This window comes from Rattus norvegicus, chromosome 7 (genome assembly GCF_036323735.1).
Source record: "Rattus norvegicus strain BN/NHsdMcwi chromosome 7, GRCr8, whole genome shotgun sequence".
Classification (NCBI taxonomy): domain Eukaryota; kingdom Metazoa; phylum Chordata; class Mammalia; order Rodentia; family Muridae; genus Rattus; species Rattus norvegicus.
Genome location: NC_086025.1, coordinates 133012101 through 133031835, shown reverse-complemented (window position 1 = coordinate 133031835; position 19735 = coordinate 133012101). Strand labels below are relative to the sequence as shown.

The window sequence follows — 19735 nt, the reverse complement described above, 5'->3', positions numbered from 1 at the left end:
ACATGTAAGCAAAACACCCATTCATGTAGAAATAAAATTAAATAAGAAAATAAGGCAGAGCCCAAATCATTTACTTAGTTTGATACACGCTTGAGGCAGGCCATTAACCCACCCCAAGACAAAAATCCTGAAGCTTCAAGTTGCCCTGTCATTTTGTAGCTGACAGAGAAAATGGAAAATCCTGGAATCATAAAACTTAACTACTGGCTCTCTGCTACAAATAAAATACCCTCTTCCCAGACATGAAAACAACAAGAACTTCTGACCTAGAAAAACACAACAGCAATAGAAGCAAACAACCTGGAAAAAAGAAACCAGTCCTGTTTTTCAATAATTTTATTTTTTCTAATTTTGTAATTTTAATTTCTCATAGCACCTTGGCAATGTTGAAAACAATACAAATACAAAGATGCTCATTTAACAGTTTATGCATGAGTATGTGTCACACCATTGTTACGGGAGGGGAGGGCAGGGGACAGTTTTGACAACAGAACAAATCTAAGCTATGGACAAAACAGAAGCCAGATAACTGGTTCTGACACGCCACTCCCCCAACATTTAAGTTACGTCACTCAATGGACACCTGAATCATTGGAAAAACAGTAACAGAACATTGGTGTGGGTATCTCTTTACATTTCTAGTCAGTGTTCTGTGCTATAGAACTGATAACAGAATACTTGGCCCACAGCTTGCAGACATCAGAGCCGCACCTTTAGGACTGTGTAATGTGTAATAAGACACAACAAATTGTTAGTTTTAAAAATAAACATTGTTATTTAATAATCAGGTGACTTAAGAGAATTCAAAATGTCCTCATTCAGCTAATAAAAACTGAAATGCCCATGCATATTCTTGAAAGCCCAGACTAGCTACTTAGTATATGCCAAAGAGTAGTTAGAATAATAGCCACCAAATTGTAAGGAAATATAAAAAATTAGAAAAAATCCATCATATATTATATTTATATATATTTACGTATTAAAAAAACCCTCAAAGGAATATACTGTTTGATTTTTATCTTTTCCATAAAAAGCCAGAATGATACTCTTAAAATATGGTTAATATATATTGCCAACACAAGCATCAGGAACTGAACCCCAGTGCTGTTCAACTGTGTCAAAGCAAAACCAGTGAACATTTAAGCCAAGAGACTGATTATTAAGGCCATACATAACTAACAAAACTAGACAAAGTGCTCCTAACTCTTAAATAATATTTTCTTGTCCTCTTTACCCTAAGTGAAAGATACTAACTTAATTCCGCCCCTAAGTCTTTGCAAAGCAAATCTGGTTATTTAAAAAGAAAAAGGAATGTGAAATAATATTGAAGCTACCTTAACTTTAGGAACTAAAAATAAATTAAAATTCTGCATAACATTTGATTGTATGAAAGATATGCAGGTAGGACAACAAACCCCTGTCATTGGAAGGTTTCATCCGTCTCCAACACAGGCGGGGAAGAATGTAGACAGATCTTTTCAACGCCACTGAGTATTGGCAAAACTGAGATTATTCAGATTAAAGATTAGATATCAAGACAGAAGACAGAAGGAGAAGGTTTTGCCATGCCAGCCCCTCTAAGCACCTTCTCTCTGAAGTGCGCCGTGATGAGCTTGTGTGAACTGTGCTCTCCATGCAGTGGGAACTGTGGGGCACTACTGTGGGGCACATCAGCATCATCTCATCTACGTGTGGCCTTCAATAATGCAAGCCATGAGGTGAGAATAAACTCTGACGTCTCACAGGACTCACAGGCATCATTTACACACGCTGCAGTGAAGTAACTGTCAAATACACACTGAGAATACATAGCACACATTCATACTCATTACCCTCCCCGCACACCCCCATTCAAATGGAGCTACTTACAAATACTGAGGGAAACTGAAATAAAAATCCTATGCTTTAAAAAATTGCTACACTCAGTATTTGGAGAAAAAACACCCAAGAATATACTTGCTTTAAGAGGAAATTTTTCTTGAATTTCAACCAGACCTTTAGGAGTTGGAGGGACAGCTCAGTGCTATGACACTCATGGGGTCTCTGCAAGGCCCTGGGTTCAAGGGCAGCACTGTACAAAAACCAACCTGAAGTAATGGATTACTGGTAAGCCACACAAACCAGCAAGAAGTTGGAAACTACATCTGTGACACACTTAGAGAAAACAAAACAGTATTTTTCATTTTAAGTGCAAAAATAAAGTTTATAATCCTTATCAAGTGATTTTTTGCAAAATGTTTATTCTATTGATCCACTGCATTCATAAGATGTTAACACTTTAAATGTTTATCATTTCTAAGTAACCCAGAATAAACACTTTTATCATAGATGTAGCTGACAATTATTAATACTTTCTAAAGCTCTCCCAAATGTTAGTACAGGTAGTTTTATTGTATGTTTCATCTAGCAGATATTTAGAAAAAAAAAAGTATGTAGAAATAATTGTTTCCAACTAAGTAAATATATTATACCATGTTATCAATCCATCAAATCAAAAGCGCTCGCCAAGCTGAGTAATAAGTTACAAAGAAATAATAACTTGGGTTACACGGACTGTGCAGTGTTTCCAAAGCTCTTAGGAATTACCCACGAACACAAATCTCAGACACTTCAGAGGTGGAAGGTGAAGCTTCACAGTAATGTAATTTAACTTCCATTTACATTCATTTTAAATATATTACTACGATGTTTATGTCACAATGGTGCTTTTCCAGTGTTCACAATTTACAGTTTCAATTTGTACATACGTAACTCACTAATGTAAGGGACAGTTGTTACTATTGTAAACTATCCCTAAGAAGTAAAATAAACCACCACCCTACATAAAACTGTAAAAATGATCTGACTTAAAACAGATTAATGCAACATGGTTTTTTCATATTTGAGCTGTTTTCTAGATACCAGCATGTAACTTTACCTATTTAATGTATGACAGCTACAACTTTATTCACCGAGAAATTATGCATTTATTTTCTTCAACCACTTTTCACTTTATCTCAAAAAATCCTTTTCGTCTGTGAATTCTAAACTGTACTTGGGGGTAAGTAAAAGAAAAATGATAAATATTGTAAACAAATTCCCCAAATGAATGTTTGAGTTTTTCTTTTATACCATTTAAGACAGTTAACGGTTTCATCTTTCTTTTCTTAGACAGACACTAGAGAGAGGTAGAGTCCTGGATGGACGAGAGCCGAGACCCACCTGCCGCGCCTGCCTCTGGAGGCCAGAGTTGGAGATTTTCACCCCCACATCGAGAAGCACTATCTCATTCTTTAAATTACTGGCAGGTCAGTACCATCCTGGGACTTTAATTTCTGAGTAAAATCTTTCAATATTCCATTATGCAGCTTAGAATAGTTATATGATTTGATTAAACCGGTCAAAGTAGTAAGAAACACACAGTTCAGTAAATGGTTATTCTGCTTTTGGGGGTAGACAGTCTTAACAACAGAGACTAACAAACAAGAAAAATTTTTAAAAAGGAAAAAAGTCACAGGGCAGTTTGAACCTCTGAAATCTTTTTGACCTATCCAGTATTCAGGTCTAAAACAGAATTTTCAATTTTTTTTCTTGAATAATCTCCATGCTTTCCTTGAATATCAAACTGATTGGTAGTCACAGCTTCATACACAATCAGAGCTCAACAGCTTGCTCATACAATACAGTATTAGTAATGTCAAAACAAAAACAAAAAAACAAAACAAAAAAAAAAACAAAAAACTAAATTCCAAACTACAAAGAAAATCGACTCAAGTATTACATTCAGCTTTGAAATCATTTTCTACGTGACAACAGATTTGGCGTCAATCACTTGTGCACACTCAGACCCAGAACAGACCCCCAGCCACTCATCTGCTCTGCAACACAAGGCCATGTAGTCAGAAGAGCATCCTTCAAGCCAAACTTTAAATAGATTAAAAAAAGTAATTTCTAATTTTTACAGAAATGTTTCTTCAAAAAATATTTTCTCTCACTCCCTCATCTCCTATACTGAAGGATGTATAATGTTTTTTGTTTTCTCTCCCAAGCTAAATCTGAACCCTCAAAATTGATTCCAGGCAGAAAATCCCTGCAAATTAAAATCAAAAACAAAAATAGAAAAATTATATTTATATATATGTGTGTATATATATATATTTATATATATTTATACTGATTGGAATCCTCCAGCATTTGAAAATCATTTAGAGATGAATTTTGGGCTCTTCCTACTCACAATTCCAAAATCCGTAATATTTGGGGACATACTTCCCATTCTTTCCTGGCTACTTCCTCCCCTCAAAACAGTTCAACAGCGGCTCAAGTTTAGTGGGAAGAGAAGTTTCTGAGTAGTTTTTGTTAGAGCTGTTTTTACTTTGGTGATCTGGGTGGCACGTACTGCTCCTTCCCATTCCGTCGAGTCACTCCCTGAGGTGCAGCCCTATGGCTGAACTGGCGTCTCTGTTCCCTGATTTTTCCAGCTGCTCCCCGGGGAATGGTGTTGCCTCGGAAGCCAGAATGATCCTTACTAGCCCTTGTTTCCGGTTTCTCCTGTGGCTTCTCAACAGGCTTCTCAGGAGCTCCGTTCTCTTCGTTTCTGGTGGGAGACACTACATTGGACCGAAGCTCCCTCAGTGGCTGGACAAGAACCGGAGACGGCTCCTTAGGAGGCTTCTGGCACACTTCAGCATAGCTTAACTTTCGAGGTTCCTTTGAAAAGAAATAAAATTATGGTATATATTTCCCTGAAAGATAAGAATTAGCTTTAACCAGAAGGAAGGAATAAGTTATTTTCTGGGCGAGGGAAGTATGATTTCTCATGTACATTGCTATAGTATACAGTTCATTAAGTTTATGCCTTCAGAATTTTTTTAATATTTTTCCTTAAATTAAAAAAACAAATTTGTGTGTGTGTGTGTGTGTGTGTGTGTGTGTGTGTTCTATAGTACACATGTGAAGTTTAAAGGACAATTTGTCTGAGTTAGTTCTCTCCTGCCACCATGTAGGTTCTGAGGATCAAAAACTCAGGCTGTCAAGCTTGGTGAGAGCACTTCTCCTGCTGAGCCATCTTCCTAGCCATTTACCTAGTTATGCAAAATTCATTGTTTATGATGTGTGATTGGAGGACAACTTGTGAGAGGTGATTCTTTGCTTCTATTGTGAGTTTTAAGATCAAATCATATCTTCAGGCTCTCAGGACACGATGAAGCCATCTTGCCATATTTCAATTTATCTTGACCTAGTGATTTAACTTGAGGAACTTTTCAAAAAATTATTTTTGTCAGCTTTGTCTATATTGATAAAAATACCAGAAATGACCATGACTTAAATTCCTAATAATCAAAGACAGGTTAAATTATCCAGAGATAGATAGATAGATAGATAGATAGATAGATAGATAGATAGATAGATAGATAGTGTGTGTGTGTGAAGACTGCTGCGCATCTGACTCTGCTGCCCTCTGTGTGTGTGTGTGTGTGTGTGTGTGAAGACTGCTGCGCATCTGACTCTGCTGCCCTCCCCTTATCTCTAGAGCCATCGTCTTACACTGCGGCTCTAAGCACCGAGCTTCTGTGTGGACACTGGGAACTTAAGCTTTGATCCTTTACTCCTTGGGTCATCTCCTCAGCCCTGACAGATTAAATTGTTGATGAAATGAAATAAAATGGTTCCACTGCTTTCACTGCACGGAGCTTCTATGTGAGACTCAGGCAGCCTGGGTGGAGCACTGCACACCTTGATCCTAACACTTGGGAGACAGGCAGACTGGAGGCCAGCCTGCTCTGCAGAGTTCTAGTACAGCCAGGGCTACATGGAGCTACTACTACTATTGCTGCTGAATTACAGGATGAAACAGTCTATCTATTAAGACAGTTGTTTTAAAATGCTATTAGTTTCATCATGGAAATGATTGCAGATAACGCTTCTATTTCTTCACTTACCATCGTGTATTTCCCCATAACTATGAGATGATGCTACAATTTGAATGTAAGTGGTAGTAAGCAATAATGGGTTTCTAAGACTTAAATGTCATAGACACAACACAAGGAGTTTTAGTCACTATACTTTGGCTTGGTAAAAGAAACCATAAGACCCAAAAGGAAGAAGAAGGAAGAAGGAAGAGTGAGAGGAAAGGCAGGCATGAGGGTAATAGACATGTATGTGTAAACATGATCAAAGCAAAGCTCATGTCAAAATGAAACTCATTTTTACACATGCTAACTTTTTTTTACCAATAAAAAAATAGTAAAGTAAAGCCAAGTGGCAGTGGCAGTGGCGGTGGCGCACGCCTTTAATCCCAGCACTTGGGAGGCAGAGGCCAAGTGGGTCTCTGAGTTCATGGCAGCCTGGTCTACAGAGCAAGTTCCAGGACAAGCCATGGCTACAGAGACAAACCCTGTCTCAAAAGTCAAAAACAAAAATATAGTAAGATAGAGCAAGAATACTGGGGTTGGTGTCACTAACCCAGTCCTTAAAGTGAGAAAACGAAACAAAAAACCATAATGAATTGAAACATTTTGGGGCTTTGGGGGTAGGGGTGGGGTGGGGTGGGGGGCAGAATCTGATTCTGTAGCCCAGGTTAGCATTAAATTCACTCTACAGTTATGGCTAGCCTGAATTTCATGGCTCTCCCTTCTTGTCCTCCTTAGTGATGGAGTTACAGCCATGGGTACCGTTATGTCCGACCTCACTTTGTTTTGTCAGTGATCCAGGCAGTCCTGAAATGGCGTACTCTCAAATGACTCTGCTCAAGTAATGTTATGTGAAAAACTAAAAGTTTAATACATGTTACTGACATGATGTCTTGTGTGTACATGAACATGTGCCATGGTAGGTGTGTGGTGGTCAGAGGCCATTACAACATGGAAGCTGGCTGTCTTCTTCCACCAACCGAGTTCCAGAATTAACCCAAGACAGCATAGCCACGGGCACATTTACGACGGCATCTGGCATCTTGCCAGTCTTGGAAAAGAAAATTTTTATTTATTTATTTTTTTAAAGATTATATTGGATTCCCATGATTATTGGGAAGCTGCTCTCAGGACCAAGGCCAGGGAACAGGGCAGGAAGACAAAAAGGGTACAGGCGTGCGAGAAAGAAAAAGGAAAGGGGGTGGGGAAGGAAGGGGAGAAGGGGAAAGAAGAGAAGAAATGAAGTTTTATCATGTAACCTATTGTATATTTTTTTCCTCATATAAACTCTTCAAATTACCTGTGGGGCCACAGCTATAGGTGTATTTACGGTACTATTGCAAGGTGAAGCAGTGTTTGCCCTTGATGGCTTTGTAGTAGTTGGAGAAGACACTGGCACTGGCACTGGATTGAGAACATCTTTTGGAGCAGCGGAATCCTCCATTTGATCCTTCTCCTGCTGAGTTGTGCTGCTAAAAAAAGGAAAAGAATTTGGTATTGGGCTTAGTGTACCACACAGGGGCAGTTGAGCTACGGCTTTTTTGGGAGGTTGGGAAGTCAGTTTCCCTCAGTGGTGGTCCCTGGGAGGAGAAGGGATGCAAACTCCAGTGAACAGCCCTCATCTACTGCACTCAGTGAATTATAAAAACACAAGAGTTGGGAGAAGAGAAAAGTAAGGGTGGGCATGATCAAAATACAGAAATCGTCCAACAGGAAATATAAAACATGGAAACAGTCTCCCTCCGCTCCCTTTTTATTATCTAAAACTTACATTTAGTTTTCTGAGGCAGGATCTTACTATGCAGTAGCCCCAGAAATCTTGGAACTTTCTATGTAGACCAGTCTGGCCTCCAACTCGGAGTCTTCCTGCCTCTCCCCCAACCCCCCAAGCTTTGGGATAAAGTTTGTGACCTGTTTTACTTAGATAATTATTTCCTTATTTGTATGTGTGTTTTGTCTGATCTATGTGTGTACTTGGTCCCAATGAAGACCAAAAGAGGGAATCAGAGTTACAGATTGTTGTGAGCCACTGAATGTGTGCTGGAAACTCAACTCCAGTTCTCTAGAAGATCAGAACTGTTCTTCACCGCAGCCCATTCTCAAGCCCAAGATTATATTTGAATTATGTTAACATGTGTGTGGTTTTATGTATACATGAATGCAGGTACTCTCAAGGTCCAAAAGAGGTTATGGGTTCTTTGGACCTGGAGTTATAGGCAGTTATGGAAACTAAACGTTCTTTTGCAATAATAGATGTGCTTATAGCTGCTGAGCCATCGAACCAGCTCAATCCCCAATCCTTGAGAAGGGTCTCCATGGACAGCCAAGGCTGTCTCAGCTTGCAATCCTCTTTCCCCTGGCTCCCAAGGGCTAAGATTCAGTGATGCACCACCAGCTGAAGAAAAAGTTGTTTAATGTTGAAGCTCTTACTCTGAAAAAGAAAAGAGGGGCTGGGGATTTAGCTCAGTGGTAGAGCGCTTACCTAGGAAGCTCAAGGCCCTGGGTTCGGTCCCCAGCTCCGAAGGGAAAAAAAAAAAAAAAAAAAAAAAAAAAAGAAAAAGAAAAGAAAAAGTACCTTAATGCAGGAGGCTCAGCTGTACATGGAGGACTAGGACTTATGCTGAGTTGTGGCACAGAAGCGCAGTCTGTCTGTCCGTCTTCTGCAGGCACCGGGCAACTAACTCTCAAGTCCTCATTGTCCTAAGGGTTGAAAGAGCACAGTCTGAAATTACATTTGGACACTTTAATAAAGATTAACACACATACACTAAGTCCTAAAGTATGCTCAGTTATCATTCGACCAGCAAGGACACAGTGCTTTATGCTTTATCCAGCACTGTAATAAGAAGGCAGTCACAGGAAACAGTGGGTCACACCAGAAATCCCAGTGCTTAATGAAGAGGCAGAGGCAGGAGAATACTAAAGGTAGCAATGTTAAAATGATTTAACTGTTTTAGAAAATAATCTAGCTGTACATAAACACAGTTATCCTATGACCTAGCAACCAGTTCTATTCATGCCATTCAAAAGAAATAAAAATATGCCCTCATAACAGTGAAATTCATATTATAATTGTTAAAAGAAAAAAGTAAGTATAGCCAGGCATTACGTCCTCACCCTGACTACAGGGAATGTCATACAAACAACGACCACGACATCGTTTACCTGAGCCAAAAAGAAGTAATGACCCAGTGACCATCCAGTGGTAAAGATATGAACATAACCAAGAATGAGTCAGAGAACATGAACCTTCAGGACACTCTGCTAAATAAAATGAGCCAGATACAGAAAGGGAAATCACTGCAAGACTTCATTTATGATGTGTGTATACAGGAGTCAACTCATGTAGAGAGAAAGCAGAGGGGGGTTGATTGCTGGGAGAAAGACGAGTCTCTTCACAGCTGAGGACAATGGCTGACTTTTAGCTCCAAACTCTTGAGAGGCTAAGGTAGGAGGACTGCCACAGTACAAGGCACTTCGAACTACGTAGTGAGCTCAAGTCTAGTATTAGCCACAGAATGTGATCCTGCCTTAAAATAATTAAGAATATAAAGCAAAACATGAGCTTGAGAGATGTCCAGTGGTTAAGAACACTGGCTGTTCTTCCAGAGAACCATGGTTCAATTCCCAGCACCCACAAGGCAGCTCACAACTGTCTGTAACTCCAGTTCCAGGGTATCCAACGCTCTCATACATGCATCAACACAGACATACATGCAGACAAAACACCAATGCACATATAAAGTAAATAAAAAAAATAAGCAAATAAGGCAAAACGCAGGCTAGACGAATGCTCAGTGGTTACGGTCACAGGCTGGGAGTCCTGGCTTATCCATGTGTAGTCCTTTTCTTATGTGTAAGGGACAACTACAGCTGCTCCCTTCCCCTTCCTTAGCGCTGTTCAGCGTGCCCCTCGCTCCCTGTGTAACCCTTCTCTCCCTTTCCTCCCAATCCCCACACTATGTTGCTCTACGGCATCCCTCGACTCTGCCTACAAAGGTTAAAGGAAGGAAGAGGACATTCACATTTAAGGTTTACAATCTAAGTACTCGGGGGTGGAGAGAAGGATCGCTGTTTAAGGTCAGCTGGTTCTACATAGCAAGTCTCAGGCTGTTGTCAGCGAGCCTGCCTGCAGGAGTGCACTGCAGCCAGATGTCTCAGTGGGTAAAACTGCTCAATGCGCAAGTCTGCCAAGCTCAGGCTGGCCCGGAACACATGGTGGAAGGAGAATGGACTTCTGAAAGTTGTCTTCTGACCTCTGTGGGCTTCTCCCTACCCCATACCCCTTCACACACATACACGTGCAAATGACACACACACACACACACACACACACACACACCCCTCCCTACCTCTGAGATCCTGGGGATCTCAGCTAGGAAGAGAAAAAAGCCCACACTTAATGCAGATGTGGTATTACTCTGGGTGGTGTCTATTTAGAAAGACTGAACTTCACAAGTTCATGTAGAATGAATTCCATCACTAGTTTAGACCTCTGTACATTAGTCTAAGTCCCCAAACTGAGCTGACACAAAAGCCAAGAAACAGCTTCTTGACCTTTTCAGAGTTTTACTACAGAATTTTTAAAAACTCTGACAACATGGTGAAAACGAAGTAAACTGAAATTATAAAGTAAGTAAATGTTAATGCAAACAGGAATTTAAGTACAGCCCTAATACAGCTAACTATGATGTCATAAAGCGATCATAAAGCGAGAGAAGAGGACAAGTCAGAATTTACCTTTTCTTTGCAGACACCTTTAACAACATCAGACATTCTGTTCTCCAAAGCGAGTTCATCTGGCATTCTTGATGAGCTTCCGGGTAGAGGAGGGAAATTTGTAGCAAGTAAGTCAAACTTTGGTGCTGGAGCCTTTGCTTCAGTTGCTGCAGGCTGGGGTCTCTAAAAAACAAATCATTAAAAAGGTCATCGCCTAACGCTTTCTCTAATTCTCCACCCCAAAAGCCGTGAGAAGAACACAGAATCACAGAATCATCTTCCTATAAATTCCTGGTCCCTCACCTCAGTTGAGTTCAATCAGCTTAAGTTCCTCCTCCTCTTCCTCCTTTTTTTTTTTTTGAAAACTCTGTGCCCACAATTCTTTGCTTCCTAAATTACCCCTCTTTTTGACAAACTGAAAGCAAAAGCCCTGTCTTGATCCAGTTTTCCTCCTTCCATATAACATGCAGATATAACAATATCCTTGTCCTTCCATATAACATGCAGATATAACCATATCCTTCTCCTTCATATAACATGCAGATATAACCATATCCTTCTCCTTCATATAACATGCAGATATGACAATATCCTTCTCCTTCCACATAACATGCAGATATAACAATATCCCTTCTGCTCTAACACGTGTGTGAAAATGTCATCCTTCCTTTCAATCTACAATCCTATATACCCTGAAAGGCCTCTCACTAACTCACTGTTTCTTCATTCCTGAATTCTACGACACATGTTGAATTGTCACCCACTCTTGGCTTCCCAGGATGCACACTCTTTCCTAGCCCTGTGGTCTATCTATCCTCTTGGCTCTTCTCCAATACGACAACCATGTCTGCATAGTTACTTTTCATCTCTACTCTTTTCACAGCCTGCCTGTGCTATACATTCTTCAAGATATCAGCTCCCATCTCCTCATTGGTCAAACTTTTTACATACACACACACACAAACACACGCTCTCAAAATCACCCAAATGTATAACAAATATTTTTATTTCAGGCTTTTAGCAGAAAACCAAACAAAGATCTCTTCAGACTTCACTTTGGGTACTGAACACACTGAACAATCTCATTTGTCAGTGCAAAGTTTATCACTGTGATCCTTGACATCTCAGCTAGACCGCCTCACTCAACCGTTTTATTTCTAAGATCCCACTCTGGCTAAAGGCTCCACTGTCAAGCACCTTTGCTTCCTTTTCCTTCAAGTCAACTATAAGCCTTTGAGACTGACATTTTTAATCTATCCCAAATCTACCTTCTTTTCCACTCTAATTTTTTTTTCTTTTTTTTTTTCAGAGCTGGGGACCGAACTCAGGGCTTTGTGGTTGCTAGGCAAGCGCTCTACCACTGACTAAATCCCCAACCCCTTTTTTATTCATTTTAAGACAAGGCCATGCTAAGTAGCCCAGCCTGGCCTCAAGCTTTTCTGTTTAACTCTCCAGAATGCAGAGATTACAGGTGTGCACTAGCTAGCCTGTTTTGCCTCCCCCCCTTCCCCCCTCAATCTTTGAAGGCTACCTGAGGATTCGCATGGATTGCCACAATGAGATGTTAAAAACTATTCAGGGCCCAAAGCTTCCTGGCTGCCCATAAAAGGGACATAAATAAATAAAGCCACCAAGTCTAACGCCTGCCCAAGCATGCAGGAGCTTGGGTTTGTGCCTTAGCAAATTAGTACTGTGTAGCAGTATACACCTGTGACCCAACACCTAGAAGGCAGGAAGGCAGAAGGGCAGCCTGGGCTAAATAAGCAGCTTTCTTTAAAGATGTAGGGTTATCATAACCTTCTAAGGTCTAGGATTACTGGTGTGCACTACCACGTCTGGCTTATAGAAGACTTTTATTTGCAGTATACACTTGTGTATGAGTTGGCATATGCATGTGAGGGCATGAGCTTGCTGAGGGCTGAAGCTGGAGTTTCAGATGGTTTGACCTGCCTGGTGTGAGTGCTGGGAACTGAACACAGGACCTATGGAAGAGCAGTACATACTCTTAGCTACCAGCTATCTCTCCAGCCCTTGTGAGTTTAAACAACTAAGATTGTAAATGTGGGAATAAGCCATAGGTGAGTGAGGAGGCTCAAGGGGTAATTCAGCCACGTGCCACAAAAGCTGGACAACCTGAGCTCAATACCTAGACTCCATAGGACAACCACGAAAAGCTGTCCTCTGCATGAAGACAAGTTTCCAACATCTACAGAAGTCTGAGAATGACTGTTAACACTACAAGACTGATAAAACTAATATAAGTAACATTTACTAAATTTTATTTAAAAAAAAAATCCACTTGTAGGAATCTGTGAGGGATCTTCTTGTTTGTTTAAAGATTTATGTGTGAACATTTGCCTGCATGTATGTCTGTGAACCACATGTGTATCTCATGCCTGTGGTAATCAGAAAAGGGTGTTGAATCCCCAGGAAATGGAGTTGAAGATAGTTATGAATTACTGTGTAGATGTTGAGAATTGAACCTGAGCTCTCAGAATGAACAGCAATTAACCACTGAGTCGCCTCTCCAGCCTGTTCATTTTTTAACAATAACAGCTCTGGCTGACCTAAAACTTATATGTAGACCAGGCTGGCCAGGAACTCTCAGACAGACACCTGCCTCTTGTATGCTAGATTAAAGATGTGTGCCCACATGCATGGTTACTGGTTTTAAATGTTAACACAGCAGAGACTCACTGGGAAGGCCTCAGCAAACATCTGACTACACCGAGCTGTTCCTTTAAGTGATATGGGAGGGCCTGTTGCTGCTGTTTCTTCTGCTATTAGAACCAGCTTCTGTGGGTTTCTAACATGAGCTGAAGATGACACCTCTCAAATTCTTTTAAAAAATAATTTTTATAACTTTTATGTAAGACTGCTTTAGTGTGTACCACACGTGTGCTTGGTGACCATGGTGGCCAAGAGGCACCAGATCCTTTGGCAATGCAGTTCCAAGTGGTTGTAAGCAAAGTGTGGGTGCTAAGAACCAAACCTAGGTCCAGCAAAGAGCAGCAAGTGCGGGGACATTTTGTCAGGCCCAGATGTGAGGAGTCTCCTGCTGCCATTTCTATGACTAGATCCACCCCAAATTCACTAAGAGAGGCTATCACTAATTACTAACATCGTAAGCAACAGACAAAGCTGGGCATGGCATTATCTACCTAGAACCCTAGCATTTGGGAGGGTAAAGCAGGATTGAGTGTGAACCGAGCATCACCATACAATGAGATGCTGCCTAAACACAAAGACCAAATAACAGCGCCTCAGTGGTCGTTCACATTCAACGGCCTCCTCCCACTTCTTTTCAAAGACAGGGCCCACTATCTATCTCCCTGACTGCACACATGGCCTGCTTCTAGGAGCTGGGATGAAATGCATGCATCACTCCTGGGTCAGTTTTACTTTTTTTTTTTTTTAATTAGATATATTTCTTTACTTACATTTGAAATATTATTCCTTTTCCCAGTTTCCTGTCCTAAGGCCCCATCCCTACCCCCCCCCCAATTCGGGTGTACAGGTGTCTCCCTCAATGTGAATCTGTTTGATATAAAACAATTAGCAGTACAGCCTCAAATTCCTAACGAGGCACGAGAGGGTTATCAATCTCAGGCTCAATTAATTTTTGAATACTCTAATCAAAAAAACAAACCAGAAAGGAAAAACAGACTAAAAGGAAAAATAATTCTAAAGGCATAATTAAAGATAAAAATACTTACTGGGATCCTGTCATCTTCTCTTCGTCTTCGACCTCTAAAGAGAGTTCTCCTTTTTAACACAAGAGGAAGGATACATATATAAAATTCTTAAAATACACACGTTCTATCACAGATTTCTACTTAAAAATATCTAAATTTTCAAAATATGGGCTATTCTTCTATATTAAGGGGAAAGTAAATTCCGCTGAAGGGATCCTGGGCTAATCTACAAAAGCTTCAACTACAGCCACTACAGCATCAGGGCGGCACATGCCTATTAGTAACACTTTCCCACCAGAAGCATCTTAATGTCTAATTCAGGCAGAGCAGACAAAACACAATTCCACTCTTACAGTTGACAAGTTGGAAAGAACTGAAACTAGAAGGGAGAACTAGACTTGTAATCCCAACACTCTTAGTCAGAGACAGTTAAATCTGAGAGTTGAGGCCAGCCTAGTTTCTACATGGCAAATTCCAGGCTAGGTATGGGTAAAAACCAAATCAAACCAGAAACCCCTAAAGCCCACTGATCAATAACTGAAAGTGTAGTTCAGTGGTAGCTTAAGCAGGATGCTTGAGATCGCTTTTTCAAATGCTTAGCATTGCTGGACCCATGACAAACTGAAACTAAACCTTCCCAAATCCTATTAGTTCATTACAACAATGAATTCATTTCAGATAATAACATACCCCCACCAAACTCATAAAAACATAAAAAATCACCAGATGGTTTTCAACATTCAAGATGAGTATGTTAGGATTAATTTTTTTTCTTGCTTTTCGAGACAGGGCCACTCTTTGTAACTGTCCTGGCTGTGTTTGAGACCAAGCTAGGCTCAAACTGAAAGAGAACCACCTCCTGCTGTGATTAAAGGTATGAATCACCATGCTGGGCAAGTAAATAACTTTTATACACCCCTACTCCTTACCTGCCTCTTCCAAAGTCCCCATTCTGTTCCATCTGTAAAATGGGAGCATCCTTTGGAAGATAAGTCTGTTCCTGATGCCCTGTTACTGTTGGGTTATGCCGTTCAGAAAGAAAGATCCTTGAACTGGATCTGCTCACCGGTCCATCCCCCAATGACACAGATCCATCTGTTGAGTGTTCTGAACCACTAGATGACCTAAAATGAGGCTTCACACTAAAAAAAGACACACAAAAGATAAATGTTATATTTTTACTAAAAGGCAATTAAAGAATTTAATTAAAGAATGAGAAGAATAAGTAATGTATTTGGAGAAACTTGGGGAATAAATCTAAACTTTCGCATCAAGCTACTTCCACCTCAATATTAAAACCCTCAGCACTAGGTCTGATGCACTCAGCTTTGATCCCAGAGGCAGAGGCAAAAGGATCTCTACCACAGTCTGAGCACAGCCTAGTCCACAAGGAAGTTCCCAGACAGTCAAGGCTTCATAGAGATTCTGTGTCAGCAACAACTAAGCCACAGTCAGGACTTTAACTGGCATCTAAACAAACCAACAAGCAACCAAAGAGACGAAGTTTTAAATTAATGTTGCTATACCAGATATCTGAGCAATGGTAAAAACACTAATGGGAATTAAAATAAAAAAACCATTATTGTCCAAAGGAACTAAAAACATTGTATTTCTTTTTATATACATCATACACATAAACTTGTAATTATCTGTAACAATAAATATTTATAGGAAAAAAGATGTCTAAAAAGAATAGGGGAAGCTGGGTGTTAGATGCAGTTAATCACAGCACTTGTCAGGCAGATCTATGAGTTTAAGGCCAGTCTATAATACAGAGCAGGTTCCATGACAGCCGGGACTACACAGAGAAACCTGTCTCAAAAAACAAAATTCAGTCTAAAATAATGCCCCCCATCAAAAAAAAAAATGTCTTACTGTACTGAAAATTACAGTATATTCTTTAACAGGTGTTTAAAAATGGTTACCTAATCTTTCTGAAAATAACTTGGTAAGGAGTAGTAAAGCACAGTGGGAAAGCCTGGACTTCTGAAAGCCAGTCCCATCCTCCGTAGGGGTGATTCCTAATCATTCCCAGGTAATAGAAACATTGTAAAAAAAATGCTAAACTTGACACAATGGATAGCACGAGTGCCTATACTCCAAGAGTAGTGGTAGTTTAAGGACAAATGTTCGAGACCCGGAGCTTCCCTGTGTGAGAAAACCACAAACACAAACACACATACAAGGCAAACAAAAATGCTAATGCATCCCATGAATGAATCCCAGCACTCAAGAGGCAGAAGCCAGCCCGAACAGCCATCTCCCTGTCCCTTTTCCCCAGGAGAAAATGCAAATGACAAAAATATACATAAACTAAAGAGACTGGAGCCTTTAACTGAATAGGGCCTGGCTAAACCATCACGTCTTAGAAGCAAGAAGAAACACCACTTAGGCTGGTAGTGGAAAGCTAGCAAGTCTCAGTGTTTAATAAGTATCCATGCTTATGTAGGAGATGGCTTAGCATCTGTAACCCCAGCATTCCTTGAGAGATGGGACGCAGACAGAGAACTGACCCAAGGGCCAGCTAAACTAGACACACTGTGGTTCAAACAAGAGATCCTGCCCCCAAAAGGTGGAAGGTAAACACCAACTCCTCAAGTTGTCCTTGACCCCCCCCCCATGCAAGCCCACATGCACACATGTGTAAGAACACACAAAGAATGTATAGTTGGGCAGTAGCAGAACTTAATCCCAGCATTTAGAAGGCAGAAGAAGGAGGTAGATCTTTTGTTTGAAGCCAGCCTAGTCTACAAGTGAGTTCCAGGACAGCCAGGACAACACAGAAATCCTGTCTCTTAAAACAAAACAAAACAGTATATTCATGGTTGTATGTATCATGTGCACACTTATTGTGGAAAGATTTAAACCCAGGAGTCTTTAAAAAAAAAAAAAAGATTTATTTACTTCATGCACACCATGTGGTTGCTGGGAATTGAACTCAGGACCTCTGGAAGAGCAGTCGGTGCTCTTAACCACTGAGCTTCACCCCAGCCCTGAAGGTCTGGTTTGTTCATAATTTTTATTATTCTTGTATATGGGTGCATGTATGTTTGTGGTGATCAGAAGAGGGGGTCAGATCCTCCACAACTGGAGTCATGATGGCTGTGAGCCATCCTGGGGTGCTGGGAGTCAGACCTGGGCCCACCAGAACAGTCTGCGGTGCTCTCAAGGGCTAAGCCAACTCTCCAGCCTTCCTGACCCTTTATTTTTAAAGATAAATACTTGCAAGATCAGTACTTAAAATTTTATGTGTTGAAGAGGAAACTCTGTTGGTTAAGTGCTTGCCTTCTAAGCATGAGGAATTGAACTTAATCCCCAGAATTCACATTAAAAAATAAACTGGGGGTGGAAAGATGGCTCAGTAGTTAAGAGTACTGATTGTCTTTCAACTCTCAGAATACACACAGTAGTTCACAATCACCTGTAACTCCAATTCTGGGGATATAACAACTTCTGGACTACCCAGGCAACAGAAATGAAAGTGGTGCACACGCATTCTGTAGGCAAAATACTCGTACTCACAAAATAAAATAAAAATTAAAAGACCAGACAGAAACCACTAAAATCCTCACCCCTTTATATCTATTATTAATTCTGACCATGAAGCATCTTTAAACTTCTATACTGAATAATTCATGCACTTTTAAAAAGTAAAAATTAACAAACGTGTGGGTAGAGAAATGGCTCAGTGGTTAAGAGACTCTTCCAGAGGTCCTGAGTTCAATTCCCAGCAATGACATGGTGGCTCACAACCATGTGTAATAGGACCTGATGCCCTCTTCCAATAAGTCTGAAGAGAGCGACAGTGTACTCATAGAAAATAAATAAATCTTAAAAAAAAAAAAAATTAATACTTATAGCAAGTCTCCCAAAAGAATGCAATAATTCCTCAACAATTACTGGAAATTGTTTAAAATAAATTTCAATTAGTTTTTTTTAAATCTTACCGATTTTTTTGGAATGGTCGGCCCATATTCATAGCAGCAGCATTTGTTTTATAAGATCCCGGTGAACTAAAGCCATTCACAAAGCTACCATTGGGAAAGGGAGCCTAGAAGAAAATGTTGATATTTAATGGTAAGGGTTAAAATATTTCAGAGAGGGTTGAGAGAGAAACCAGAGTGAGGTACAGTCAACAAGTCAGTAGAAAACTCTGCATTCTCACTTCTGCAATGCTTACAGCTCATCTCACTGTACTGTAACAACACACCACTCATTACAGACAAAACACTCAGGACAGAATCTTACAGCACTAGAGTTAGGTAACCATCACCTGGGAACACGGCACTGGAGCACACCTTAAGTCCCAGCACTCCAGAGGCAGGCAGCTCTCAGAGTTCAAGGTAAGCCAGGTATACAGAGTTCTAGGACAGTCAGGGCTACATAGTAAGGCTCTCTTTCAATAAATAAATAAATGAATCACAAAGGATTTATTTTCTTTTTTAATTCGCTTAGCAAAATGTAAAGAATCAAATTGTAGACACTAATAGCCTACTTCTTAGCAATATGTCTATACTGAGTGCAGAGCTGTCATAATTATCCAGAATCAATGAACCAGACCAACTTCTTGGGTTTTGTTTGTGTGCGTAAATTCTGTTGACAAACTGGCTAGCTGTGGTGCAACCTGCTATGCAGACGAGTCTGCTGTATGATCCTGTTAATGATCCTGTTAACACTGCCTTGCAGCTGCTCTCATTACAGGCAAACACATCTGCATCTGGCTTTTAGATGATTTTTTTTCTCAAATCGTAGCTTGAACTAAATATTCTATTATTTTCTAAGTCTCACTTACCAGTGGTGTTTCAAAGTACGGTGCAGGACTTGGAGACCAAGACTGGGGCACAATACTATACACTGAGTACTGCTGATGTGGATTGTACACTGGCTGCATGAAGACTGGCGAGGGATACTGGGTTGGAGTCTGAATGGGTTGAGTATACATACTAGAATCCATTAATCGATAACCATTCTTAGCAAAAAATGTATTGATGGCTTTTATCCTTGCCTAAAAGCAGGAAGAAGACAAATAATAAACTATGAAGTATATTTTGCAATAAATATATTCAACTTTTTTTTTATATTATCTTATGATTTCTACTTAGAATCAACTGAGCAAAAGAAAACAATAACTTTAATCAGTAGAAAAGTGTAGACATGAGAAGAGCCACAATAAACAAAGTAAAAATAAGAGAATTTGGGTTGGATCAATGGTTAAGAAAGATCCTGCTCCTCTTCAGGTCTCTAGATCTGCAAAGGGAGATCGTAGCACCTGTAATAACATGAAACTGGAGGGCATTAGGTTATAGGAAACAGCGAACAACAGACAGGTGCCCTGGACTCTGCTACTCTGCTGGCACCTATACTCACACTCAAATACTCACATGCAGACACACTCACCTATAAATTTTATTATTGTAGTCAATAATAAAA

The 19735-nt window shown here is 40.1% G+C and overlaps 1 protein-coding gene across 8 annotated transcripts in view; it reads right to left on the bottom strand.

The window, feature by feature from the left end:
- Nucleotides 1-321: 321 nt before the first annotated feature.
- Nucleotides 322-19735, bottom strand: part of Larp4 (La ribonucleoprotein 4) — a 48239-nt gene continuing 28825 nt past the window's right edge. For 6 of the 8 annotated variants that reach the window (XM_039080365.2, XM_039080367.2, XM_039080368.2 and 3 more), the window contains 8 exons: nucleotides 19098-19310; nucleotides 18253-18356; nucleotides 15235-15447; nucleotides 14327-14375; nucleotides 10632-10793; nucleotides 8467-8591; nucleotides 7192-7363; nucleotides 322-4689 (listed from right to left, as the gene is read on the bottom strand). In XM_039080365.2, the coding sequence (XP_038936293.1) occupies nucleotides 4351-4689; nucleotides 7192-7363; nucleotides 8467-8591; nucleotides 10632-10793; nucleotides 14327-14375; nucleotides 15235-15447; nucleotides 18253-18356; nucleotides 19098-19310 (1377 nt within the window). In that variant the 3' untranslated portion in view covers nucleotides 322-4350. The remainder of the gene's footprint in view (nucleotides 4690-7191; nucleotides 7364-8466; nucleotides 8592-10631; nucleotides 10794-14326; nucleotides 14376-15234; nucleotides 15448-18252; nucleotides 18357-19097; nucleotides 19311-19735) is intronic. The other 2 variants (XM_039080366.2, XM_063264366.1) reach the window with 1 other exon arrangement.